We start from the raw sequence: 13,770 nt of genomic DNA on the forward strand, positions 1-13,770 counted from the left end.
AAACTGAGAAAATTAGACACACACTCAAACAGCTTCTTAAAAAAAAAAAGGCCAGTACTGCATCTTTATACAGATCAATGTCCAATTATAAGCAGAGAGTTCCTGTGGCAAAAGGTCAGGAAAAAATAATCTTTCTGGCATTTATTACTTGGAAAATAAGGTCATTTATGAGGTCAACCTTCAAAAATATACAGAATAAATTATATTGCAGCATTCTAAATATTCTACACAGCAAAAATTATATTGCAATCTCAACATAATCAGAAAAAATGAAGTTGAACACGTATTTCCTGATGACTGTACTACAGATCAGACTGGCCTAAGAGGCAAAAAACTTAGGTTCAATCAATCAACAATTAATAAAAGTTTATAATATATTACTGCTTAATTATAAATATAGCTTCTTATTAAGGCTGACATTTAATAATCTTTTAACTGTCTTTAACATGGAATCATCTTCCCCACATCAAACTAAAATAATAGCAAATATACAAAACAGTTAAAAATAATTCAGTGATGCACTTTATTGCTTACAGCCTAAAGGCAAAACAGAAACACACACATTGCTGGAGTACTCTGCTTTTTTTTTTTTTTTTAAAGAAGCATCTCTTGTGAAATAAAAGACCTCATAATTAGATAAAAAACATCTAGAAAAAAATGGACACAGAGTTTGTGTCCATACTTGTGTGTCAGAACAAATGCTTGGAGAGAACACTGTCATTGTCCTGATAGAAGTCATTTTAGCTGTTTCACAGACACACATCTTTGGTACTTTCACAGGATATGAGTGAAATTATACTGAAAATCAGATTATATTACTATTTGACACTTCTCATACTACTATTAATTGTGAAATCAGTGTTACAAATAGGAAAATACATCCATAAAATGAAAACGTCTTCTGATCTGTTTTTACTTTTGTCTGATATCCCAAGCCTCTTTTCTTTTCCGCTTCTCCAGACTACGTGAGGAATGTAAATGACTGGTATTCTTTTATCTGTTGCAGACATGTCTAGTTTGAATTTCCAAATCACACTTTGGCAGAAGCACTGTATATAATACATCACAGGCAATGCCAATGAAGATAAAGTATATTCTAATCATTTTAGAAAAGTACTAATTTTTATTATTTTTTTAATCTACTTTGGATACTTCTGGTTTCATTTCACATTCATTCTGAAAGACACTGAGCATCCTTTGCTCTGGACTAGCTACAAGATTTACTTTTTTCTCTGATAGTATTATTAGAGGGCTATTCCACCCTGATAAACTGCAATTGCAATACTAATAGGTTTATAATGACAGCTTAAACTTTACGCATTTGTAAGCATTGGAGGCTTCACTCACCTTGTTCAAGTGGCTGGCTTTTAGTTGAAGTAGTTTTCATCTTGAGTGCCTCCCTAACAGACATGTCACAGCAGGAGCCTTTGTTAGTGTCTTGGTCACTGTCAGCCTGATCACTGTCCCCATGCCCGCTGTCCCTCAAGCTGGCTCTTTCTGGATCCTTGAACGTGGAGCTACTGAAATACATATTAAAAAAAAAAAAAAAAAGAAGAAGAGAGAGAGAGAGTTGTATTTACTTGTTCTAAGTTGAATTGTACTCTCTGGCAAAGCAATTTTGACAAGAATGCAAATGGGGAAGCCGAGAAAGTTATTTAATAGGCCTTACCTTTGAACAAACTGCTGCCTGCTGCCCATGTAATTGGGCTCTGCGGGAAAATTGTCTGTCTGTGAAAGAGAAGGAAAAAAATACGTATAGTTGTACACTGGACAAATCTCCTGCAGAGCAACAAGATTTCCTAGAGGAGAAATGATTAATAATTCAAAAATTCCCTTAATCTTCAGATTTGTACATTTTAATTAAATTGGAATATGCTGGCATGTAATTATGTGCTCAGAACAATTAAATGATTCCGGTCCACAAATTACCTGCTAAAGTAAACAATGAGGCTCCAATAAGTGGCATTTTCTGTTAGTAACCTGACAGATGACACTGTTTATGTTTTTTCATTAGTTAGATATTAAGACTGATGGTTATTGAAAATGAGAGAAAAAATTACTTTTGCATATTACAAAAGTGAATTATTCAATAATACTAATTTTTAATCATAATTACATCATCTACTGGGATTCTGAAGCCCTTACTGCTGTAATTCAATTTCATATATCGCTATATTACTCTCAAATTGAAAAAAGTAAACAAAAAAGTCAAGCAAATTTATGGCTGATTAGCTGTGGCATTTCTTAAATGTTACTGGAGAAGTGCAAGTGTGAAAATATTTGGATTTTCTCTCTTTAATTTTCATCAGTGTTAATAGCTACATCAGAATAATGAGAACCACACATGCAAACAAGAACATTAAATGATTGTTGTAGACAAGTACTTTTTAAAAGGAGACACTTTCATTAAGTCTGTCATGAGTATATTTTTAGCAGCATGAGCTAAGTAACTGTAAAAGCAGAAGTATTTACAGCATCCAGACCAACATGGAGTCCTGCCAAAGGGAACTGAATTCCCCTTGTATCATCAGCTGAAGTTCTTTGGGAGAAAGAGAGACTGCATCTTTCACAAAACTCCATATACTGTACATTCACACACGTCACTTCTTGCAGCTGACCTACTGACAGAGCTTCTATTGTTTTCTGTATCACTTCATATCACACCACCACGCTTCGCAGCAGCTATGAGCTTTGCAACAGCGCCTAGCGTAGTAGCATCGGTAACACGGGCAGCGCTCAGTTAATGGAGCAGAAGGCCCAAGGTAAGGTTTAATGTCTCACAACAAGTGTTTACACAAGTCGCTGGTCTCCTAGATAGTTGTTTTTCTCTGCCACTCCTCCCTCCATTTTTTAGCTCTGTTTTGCTTTTATAGGTAGGTGGTCATTAAAAATATTTGCTACCGCTTGTATGGTTGGAATACTGCAACTTGGAAAAGATGCGTGTAGTTGCATTAGGAATTTAACAGCCTCTACCGTTTGTAGTAGAAAATATGTAGCCACCTGCCACTCTCAATGTACGTGTGAAATAGGTGTGCTTATACACCATGGATAGTTTGTGTGATTTAGGGAAGAGATGGAAGATAAAGAATTATCTTCTGTTTGGCATATATAGAGTCAGTTCACACTGTACTTTCTTCTTGTTTCTAGTTAAATCCTTTGGTTCAAAAATCAGGATTATAACACACACTGTGTTCACATTTTGAAGCTGTAATTTAAGCTGTGGAGTACATAGCATTCTGCATGTCATTACAAAAATAATCTGATGTTTTATGAGTGAATTTTCTTTTATAAGAAACTATGACAGAATCAGGTTTTACTCATCTGTTTTCAAGATACAGCATAAAGCACTTATAATTCTAAATTATTTTTTATCATATCAAAATTGCACATAATTTGGAAATCTGGTTGTTTATGTCCAATGAGAGACTTGTTCTTCATCTCTGTTATTAAAAGATGGGCTTATGAAAGTTCTTAAATAGTAAGAAATGTAAACAATACACTGTATTACAGAAGGAGAATTCTGAATATCCAGGATATCAAACTCAGTGTTATGTCACTGCTTTTCCAAGTCAGTGTTTCAGAAGCTGATGATTTCAGCAACAGGTATCCAAAGTTAAAATCTGGCCACTTCAGTTAGGGAGCAGTTTAGTGCTTTGCGCTTAAAAACAGACGAGTGTTGGTTTTAATATGTAATTAGCATAAAAACTTGTCTTAACTTCTGGCATGTTTCAAGTTATAAAAACAAACATTGAAAACAAAAAAAAAAGGAAGAAATGTAGGTGCAAAGATAAATATTTCAGCATTCTTATATGTAATCTCTTAAATGTAACACATATTTTGGAAGCCATTTATTCTTTTCTTGTTGCAAATTGTATTCTAATATCTCTCTTCTGTGCAGCAAATCCACCCCCTGTATGTACACATATAATCATTATGACACTCACGGAGACTGATACTTCTCAACCCAAATAAACCTTTACAATTACAGAACTCATGTCTGTTTTCTTGGTCTAACATCTCAACCATAGATGCCCAGGAAACCTGTTTTTATGCTTTTACTTAAATAAGAAATCTACCTCCTCCTAAATACAGCTGCTACTGTAATCAACATTTCCATTCTTCATGTCATTGTCAGGCAAAATGCCCACTAAAAATTGCTTTTTCATCAATTTTCTGCCATTAGAAAAGTCAGACTTTTGCCCTGGAATTAATTATAGCACCTCCTTAAAGGTGGTGCTAAGAACTTATCTATAAGCTGCACCAGAGTAAGGACTGGTCATACTTTTTGTTTCTGGTTTTTCATAGCAAAAAAAGCATTTTGCACACCCTGGACTAACTAAGATACAAATTTTAAAATAGAAGTTATGACCACGTCTTAGCTGCCATCCTAAAAAGGGGAGCTGCTTCTGAGAAATTCTGTATTTATAGTAGTCATTAATGACCTTTAACTCCATAATAATTTGACCAATTTCCCTCATATTATGTATTTTGCAGAAACACAAACAGTGGGATGACGTGTTACAGCGAGGTCACTGCTGCAAAAGAACGAATGTAAATACTTGATAACCATATACCGCTACAGAGCTCACAGCTATTTTCCTTCTGCTCTAAAAGCATTAGACCTTATCCTATGAACTATGAAGGTATGATGCTTGTGTTGAGCTGTGACAGAGCACTCTGAGATACAGGTAGCAAAGAGAGAATTGCTTCATGTATGATAATATCTATATAAAAATTGAGATAATAAGAAAACATTTAATTTTAAGGCTAGGCGGTTTAGAGGAATCTTAGAAAGGTAAGCATCCGCTTCACAACAGGTTACAGGTATGAATGTCTAACTTCCTTAAACACTTTTTTTTATTAATCCCATTTGAAGTGAGAGGTCATATACTTAAAATTTTTACACTGTAACATCTATGGAAGTGATACCACACATTTCAACTCATACATTAATCATACCTTTTTACACTGCATAGTTGTAACTCTAAGAAATGAGTGCTACTTTAAAAATCTGTCAGTAGCAAATAATTTCTTTGTTCTTCTCTGGGTATACAGCCCTCTAGGAAATCAGAACCGCAGTGTCTCTTTGCCTCCAGTTTTGAGGTAGGTTTCTGTTCACTAGCAGAAAACCATCTAAAAGCTAGTCACCTACTCTAAACTAAACAACTAAAATCCCTCTATAAGCATTAGAGACATACAAGATAATTCATCCCATTTTGGGCATCTATCTTTAGGTACGTACTGCTCCTGGAGATTACTTTCTCCAGTAACTATAGAGGAATCTAGATGACCAGCAAGGTGTTCAGTGTAACAGCTAAAGCTATGTAAGATGTATCGTATCAGAAGTTAATTACATGGAATTACAATCTCCTGATAAATAACCAAAAATAATTCGAATACCAGCACCATTAACTGCCTGAAGAACAAAATAAAACAAGCTCCACCATCACCCTCCCCCCTAAAAAAAACCCCAGAAATGATCCAATTCTAACAGTCACTGGAGTTAAAGACTAAAGACATGCTCTCTGTCTTCAAGGTTGAGGGGTGGGGCATCAATTAGGTTACCAACTACAAAGATACAAGTTCTTCAGTAGGAAGAAAACGTACTGGGACAAATGGTCTCTAAAACTAAAGCAAAAGCAGAACTGCCCACTGCCCTGGTTAGATACCAGAGAATTAAACAGGCAGTGATGTCAACCTAACTGTCCATAGCTCCCCTAGAGAAGAGGTCCTGTTTTTATGTCTCATTTTCACAGATTAGTGGAACCAGTTAATTTCTAATGAGAGTATGCTGTTAAACCATTTAACAGATATACTTTTTCACAGTTGCTACAATGGCCCCTTAAAAATACTTTCTTCCATATATCTCTCCTAATATGTGACCCTAGAGTAAATCTGAAATTTTAGAAACACTGCCATTACTGTGATGTTGCAGAAAAATTCCTGAGGATTTCTGTACACAAGTTTAATACCTCTTTGTCAGAAGGATGAAGCTCATAAAAAATGCCATTTTGAAAGAGATCAGAATGCATATAAACCTTTCATAAGCTGCCAACATTTAAAAAAGAAGGTTACTGCCTTTCAGAAAATATCTTGCAGTTTGATTCTGTTACCTTTTTCACTGGGGAGTTGAGGAGGAGAAAAATAAAAGAACAGGCAAATTAAACCAGTGCAAAATATACTTTTACTGGTATGGGGTTTCAGATGTGACAATATAATTGTTACAGTATAATAATGTGACTTGAAGAAAATTTACTGGCCAGTGTTTGCATGAACAACACGTAGAACATCCTTCAAGTGCTATCGTCAGCTGTCTGTGAAACCATTCATTCTACTACGGGTGTTAGGGTTTGTGTATTAAGACCACACAGGGACTTAGATAAACTACCATTGTTTCTAAACATTGTTCTCATATGGTGAATTTGGAATAGTGAATTTTATAAATTGAAAATAAAACCATTCAGAAGTTTGAAAGCCAACTGTTAAGTTTTTACTAATTAATTCTAGAGTGGCTATGATATCCAGAAGTTTCATTTAAAGAAAGGAAAATGAAAAATTATGGCCAAGAGTATCAGAAAAAAATTCCTCATAGGGTCCATTAACCTTAAATAATCTCATAAGGAAAAAAAAAAAAAAAAGTGAAAGCTTCATCATTGGAAACAGTTTGAACCAGCCTGGGCAAAGCATTACGTAATGAATTATGGGGAATATTTTTAGCAATGTGCTACATTAATATCTTTTTTTTTTTAATAAGTTCATGTTCACAAGGTACTTGTGTTTACTTCTGTTGGAATGTTTTGATATTTTTATAACTAAAAAAGAGTTCCACTGGGACTCTGCACACATATATTTTCCAAAAAAAGTCAGGATTCAAATTACAACGCCATAGTAATAACTCAGATTTCAGTGATTCTACTATTGCTCACTAAGACTGCAGTAGAGGACTTCACAAGGTTTCTGCTTTCAAGAATTCCTATAAAAAACAGGCTGTCTATTGAAAATTAGAGGTTCCTAGGTACTTTTCTTTTTTCCTTTTTAATCAAAATCTTTGTTACACCACAATTCTGAAGATTTCTAGCAATCTTTGATGTATTCCGTACTATTCAAATAAAATTAGAGAAAAATAAGAAAAAGTTTTCAGTTCAACAGGTGTCTCTATCAAAAAAAAAAAATTAAAATCATCATGACTACAGAGAAAAAGACAACGAAAGTGAGAGAGAGAAAGATGGGGGAGAGAGAGAAATGCAATATTTAAGTATTCTTGACAAATTATACCCAGAAATAATTGTCATATTAGGGAAAGATGTATTTTTAAATGGTAAAAAAAAGACTTAAACATTAATCAGATTTATGAATATTAGGCTACTAGAATATTCATAATTTTTTCTCAGAATTACAAGAACAAGTATCACATTTTCAGAAATTATTCAATGCAACTCCATTTTATGCAGGTGTTCATACCTGGAACTATAATAAAGCAAAATGTCTTTGCTGACTGTAACTTCTTTTTAATTAAACATTAAATGCAACAATTAAATGAAACATCTCTCCCCTTTATCAGACAGCTACTTAATATTTAACTCAAGCATCTTCTGTGTCTTTTCTTGAAAAGCTTAATTCTGAGTATTCACCCTTCCCCCATGAAACAAAGATCACTTTTCAAGACAAAAGAATTGTATTCTGCCAAATCTAGTTTTGAAAGAGCAGACAATTGTCTTCATTTCATTAGGAACAGTTTGTGTTCAACATAGTACAATTTTTCACGACGACCCCTCAGTATGAGACTGCCAGTGAGTGTATATACTTAGCCTGAAGTAGTAGTTTTTGATTTCACCAGACTTCCTTCGTTAAGAAAATGTATTAGCCCAATAGTAAAACAAACAAACAGCCAAACCCCAAAACTGGGCATAAGCTTCTAATAAGTTATTCTACCTTTTTGAAGGACAAAATTAAATAGGGTGCTTTAACAAATCTTGTCCTAATATGTGCTGTCCGCTCTCATTCTTTTGAAAATATTTTTGAGACATAATTTATATGACATGTACATATTTGGGAAGTTTCACACTTGCTGCAAAATGTGTATTTTGGTGTTACAAGACCTACGGTGTGTTTATGTGAATTTCTGACATATGTAACATTCTTCAAAAGCACACTAAAAACACATGGCAACAGAAACTGTCAGATCCACAAGGCAGTATCATTCACCAGGCTGCTGTACGCTTTATTGAAGTGTGTTGGTGGCTCATGTTTTCTCTTTTTCTTGAATAAGAAGAACAAAACTGTGAGGGAAAGAGGTCCTGAGCTATTCAGTCAAACGCACAGTGACTTTTGAAAAGTGAAACTCTGGGCACAGAGGTTACCATCCTTTCCTGTAAGTGAAGGAATGCAGATTTTCTCCGTATAAATGCCTGATCCATGTACTATTTTCTGTTAGCAAGTACCATATTTCTTAACCCCCCAAAAAATATTATTGATTTATGGCTTAAGCATTCATATTAAGGTATTGCAGATATTTCAGTTGGGTTTGTACTACTGTCTTACTGAAAACAATTATTTCTTAAATTTTTACAAGAGTTTACACTGCAGTGTACAAGACACAAAAGAAGACAGAAGCCTAGATTGTAGCGATTAGATTCAGTGCAAGGATTAGAAGTCACAAGGCTCAGGCAAGCTTCCTCTCACCTCACTGATCATTGCACCAAATCTGAAGGCTGAAGCAGCTAAAAAGGTCACTACAGGGAGACACATTTTTAAGTGACCCTAGTAAAAAAGTAGACTTAAAACTCACTCAAAAGATAGAGTGAGACCAGACCCTGACTAGATTTTTTTAGTATGAAATAAAAGATTGAAACCTTTCAGGAACAAGCTTGTCTCTTCTTTGGTGGGCAAGTCAGTGTAACAAAAGCCTTCAACTCCTCTGACAGAGCAAATGTGGGATATATGTTTAAATGAAGACTTCTCCCTCTAAGAGAGATAGGACTAGGAAAAAATGAAGACCTGGACCCAAAACTTCCTTCTACTCAAAAGGGAAATCAAGATTTTCTGGACCAAACTCAAATTGCTGTTTGTTTCACAGTGGTTTCAGGTTTCTCAGCCTCATTTGATTTTGCACTGGAGAAACATGAAATGCAAACATCTAACGAAATTATCATGGTCTGGGGAGACAATGTGGGAAGGTGTCAAATGGGACTAGGAAAATGTAATTGTAATATGAGCTCTTAAGATGAACTACTTTTTGGAGAAGGCGCAAGATCACAATGTAGGAAGAGGTGCCAAACATCACACTACAGAAAGAACTCGAGCTGGAAGTACTGTTACAGTACAAGCTGGAAGTACGAGCTCTGTTTCTGCTATCACAACGTCAATAAATAAACATAATGAAATTCATGACACATTATTGCATTGCTCTGTATTGCCTCTATTCATTTAAAAATGAAGAACACATTTAAAATAATTGACAACTTATCAGAAGCTTGTGAGCAGTGCAGTCAAACTAGTGCTTTAAGGGGCATTCGTAAAGATCTTATGAGAGAGCTTGATATGACTTATATCAAAGTAAAGATGGAAGTATGAGAAAACAGAACAATAACTACTTCACCTGAATCTGCTAGTACAGTTGCATCCAATATATTTACACTGTTCACCAATGATATGTACTTATTGAAGGTGCTCTGTCAATAAAAACCACATTAAGAACCTTTTGAAAGAGCTTCCCTGTCAATTAGGCTGCAGATACATTCTATCGCTCCAGTTTTCCTGTCAATTTAATATGCTGGATCATATTAACAGTACTGGCTTGTCAATAAGGCAAATCTGAATCCTATTAATGGAGTTATACTGCCAATATAATCGGCTTCCTATTTATTGAGCTCCCCAGTATTTGGGAAAGCTGTGAAATGGGATTATAAGGTTACATACATCTGTCTCTATATCACATAAATATTTCAGGAATTGTATCCTGTTGAGTAAAGAAACACAAGTAATCATGGTTTTCCATTACATAAACTTCAGGTGACAAAATAGTATAATTGTTTACAATTGCTGAGAAAACATTAAATCATCCTCGTTTATCACATTATGTTTCCTGCTTGCTCTAAGTAACAATGTTGTTTTATAAGACAGTCTACTTCTGTTCCACACATATAGAACTGCTAAGAGATGTATGCACTCCACCCCACCTGCACAAGATAATATCTGCTCCAGGAAATAAAAGGAAAGAGATAAAACACATTTTAGGAATAAAATACGAAGGACCCCATAATTTCAGTGCTTACTTAGCCCTCGTACTGTGCTGTATAATCTTGGTGGAACTAAAGTTTGTAAGTATAATTCTAGTGTAACAGAAACCCCTGGAAATAATTAATAAGAGGTAGTAGTTCGTGCATAAAAAAACAGTAGAAGTTCAGCAAGCCTTCTATTTAATAGAAGCCTTAATGAAGTTGAACATGAGTTGCTTTTAACCACATTCAATATTAAATAACTACTTTGACTGGATTAGCAGAATATACAACAGACCATTAAACCTGATTATATTAAAAAAACTTTTTGCTTAAAAAAAAGAAAAAAGTAACTGCATTAAAATGTACTAGGCATTCTCTTATCCAATTAACTCTCTAGGTCTAACTTGAAAATATGGATTTAAAAAACCATCGTCCAAAATGACAGTTAAAGGTCAATGAATCAAGTTGCCAATTATATTTTCTGGTAGCAGATGGGTGCAATGAAACCTAATGATTGAATTTGAAACGCTTTAATGCACCTTTTATCTATGGTTCCCACCATGTTGAGTCTACCTTAGTATTCCTAACAGATACTTTGTTTACTGCATAACAGACTCTACTACAATTAGCTAACTAGAATGAAATCTGCACTTATCACAATATCCAGCTTATTCTAAGAATATCATACCATGAACTGAAAATAACAATACCTTTGGGAGTGTATCTTTGACAGCATTAAGGGTTTTTTTTGATTTTTCTTTCCAATCTACATGTTAAATATGAAGTCTGGAAATTAAGACATTAAAATTACAGAGAAACGTCAAGAAATAGTGCTTTGAAATTTAAGGAGAAATTCAAAGTATCTGTTATAATTTCAAAAATATTTTTCTCTCATGTTTAGAACCCTTCTTTCTTTCTTCCATGCACACAGATTCTACGGTGCAATTTTGAGATCCTGGTATTTTATTTTTAATTTTGAGACCTTTCTGAAAGCTTTTACTCAGGAGGAATTTCCAGGGAAGTCAGTATGTGTTGTAGAATTTCTCCTATTCTTACCACTGCTTGTTTCCCTGTTTCTGAGAACAACATATCACAAATGTTTTCTGAATAGATAAAAGCTTATAAGCACTGCAGTACTATATGGTGGAGAAGGAGATCAAATTATGGCCTTTTAACACTGACAAATTGTTTTGTACTCACAATATTTAGTAAGGGCAAACAGACACACTGGATATTTTAAATCTGTTAAGTTTGTGTTAACATCTATCCACTATGTTTACCTTCTTCCGTCCAACCCATACTCTCACTAAAGGCAACAATAAAACTCCCTCAAGCCATGACCTGAGGTCCGCTGAAATCAATGGATGTTTTCAAATTGGTTTCAATAGCCCTTGGATCAGTCTGCTTACTTCAATTACGGGATAAGTGAGTCTTTACATAGCGTGCTACATTCCCACAGATACATATGTTGTACGCTGAAGAAAGCTGCAAAGGAGCAGGAAGAAGATTACAATAGTGATAGAAAATGAGAATAAACTCTTAAATGTAATATTCTTTTATCCCAGCATATAGCCTTCTCTATGGACAGCATTTAAACAGATTTGTAATGGCAGTGACAGAGAAAGGTGATTAGCTAGGCAGCAAACACTGTACATGGCACAAGACTCCAATTCTATGTTTCTTCCCTACAGGGTGAAAAAAAATTAGCAGTGAAGATAAAGCAGGACTTGATTCTGAAGCCACACTGCCTGCACAGAAAACACACATAAAGAGGAACTCTGAAGCTTTCTTCCTAGCTGACAATCAGAAGAACAGAGGTAAATCTAGATCGCCTCCTTTCCTTTAAAGCTGCAACTTTATCCCCTTCCTCTTCCTAAAATCCTTCCCCAGAAAAGCAATGATTCACTTAAATTCCTTAGGAATTAGGAAGAAAATCACAGATGTTCAAACTTACATTATTACCTTCTGTCTATTTTCTTGTTTCAGTCATGCAAATATTTATTTTAACATTTTGTTAAAAATCCCCAGCAAGGTATTCCATAAACATTTTGTGACAGGATACAAAGCCCTACTTTCACAGAAATACCTTGGTATAATTATTTCCTCTTAGCACTAGAAAAAGACACACCACTAAATATGCTGCCAAAATAATGGCTGAATTTATGACAGAATAGTAGATCATCAAACTTTACAGTCTCACATGCCTGTGCAAGGAGATTTTCAACTGTGAAATGGTGATGAGTTGATATATTATTTGTGACATAAGATAAATAATTTAGGCTTGCACAAATTTAGCAAGAGGTTCTGTCCCTAAATATATTTTAAAGCCGTAACAGTCATGTGCCTATGATGAGGTACCTCATAAAATTGAAAGTTTGATCTAATACACCATGAATATAGTAGCAGTGGTCAAGTAGGCTTGGAGACCAAAAATAAGCCTTTTGGCTATAGGGCTTTGTATAACCTTCCACAATTCTGTCATTCCAGTGTTAACCTACTGCAATGTCTTCATACAGGACTCTATATAATGATATAATGACTGTATGATTCAGAACAAGCAACAAAAATAGTTACCTTTCTTGATAGGATCACCTCATCTAGAACACAACACCCACTTATCTAGGGATCCCCACAAGTAATCTATAAACTCATAGGTATTTAAGGGCTGACTTCAGCCTGTAAATTCTTAACAGCCTGGGAAAAAAACAGTTCTGGATTATACTTCTCATTACAGCTTGCCATATCAAGAGTCTGAAATCAGATTTTGCTGTTAAGATAAGGAAGATCTACATAAGAAATGTTCTCTGCAAAGATTCCAGGATTAGGAAAAGTCTTCTTTCTGTTCCAAACCAGTATCAGTTTGTGAACACTTACGACACTGCTGCAAGTTTCACCAGGGATAGAGAGACTGAACATAAATGCTAATATTTGGCTGAGGGGCTAGTTAGAATACAATGATTAAATTATGCATTTGCCTCTGTATCTAATTAGCAGGATGCTCACCCAACATGTGAGCACCTTTTTCAAAGACAGTGCATGCAACAGCAACTGAAGGATGCATAGATATTTTAGTTGGATTTTTTTGTCATGAACTTTCAAAGAAAATAGTTAAAGCAACATTCTCTAAAGAATGTCTACATCACAGAAGTCCCAAAGACAACATTCAGAAGCGGCGTGGGGAGAATCTCTTTCAAAATTAAATGAAAATACAGCAGGTACAGGGCAAGAAATTTAAAAAAAAAATCATGCAAAGGGGAAAAAAATAACTTGTTAGGATTGTTCATACTGCTCTTCCTGAATATTCAGATTGGATAATATGTAAGACAGACTGATGCTGCTCCCTGCAGGTGGATCATGAGCCCACATGAAGCCACACCAACTTCCACCTTTACTGGAATTCAAAATGGCATTAGGTGCTTAGCTGCAGAGGGTAATCTCCAGGATCAGAGCCCTTGCATGCAATTCTTCTACACGTATGCCCTCAAAACTTCTTTTCAAGTAGAAAAGCTCATTAGGAGATGATTTAGACTATTTCCCTGGAAAGTGATTA

The 13,770-nt window shown here is 34.9% G+C and overlaps 1 protein-coding gene across 1 annotated transcript in view; it reads right to left on the reverse strand.

Moving 5' to 3' along the window:
• The window catches only part of PCDH17 (protocadherin 17), a 97,767-nt gene that overhangs the window by 67,815 nt on the left and 16,182 nt on the right, over nucleotides 1-13,770 (reverse strand). The window contains exons 2-3 of the mRNA XM_082006917.1: nucleotides 1,670-1,728; nucleotides 1,348-1,520 (exon numbers count right to left, since the gene is read on the reverse strand). Of these exons, the coding sequence (XP_081863043.1) occupies nucleotides 1,348-1,520; nucleotides 1,670-1,728 (232 nt within the window). The remainder of the gene's footprint in view (nucleotides 1-1,347; nucleotides 1,521-1,669; nucleotides 1,729-13,770) is intronic.

Source organism: Phaethon aethereus (assembly GCF_964289735.1).
Source record: "Phaethon aethereus genome assembly, chromosome: 1".
Taxonomy (NCBI): domain Eukaryota; kingdom Metazoa; phylum Chordata; class Aves; order Phaethontiformes; family Phaethontidae; genus Phaethon; species Phaethon aethereus.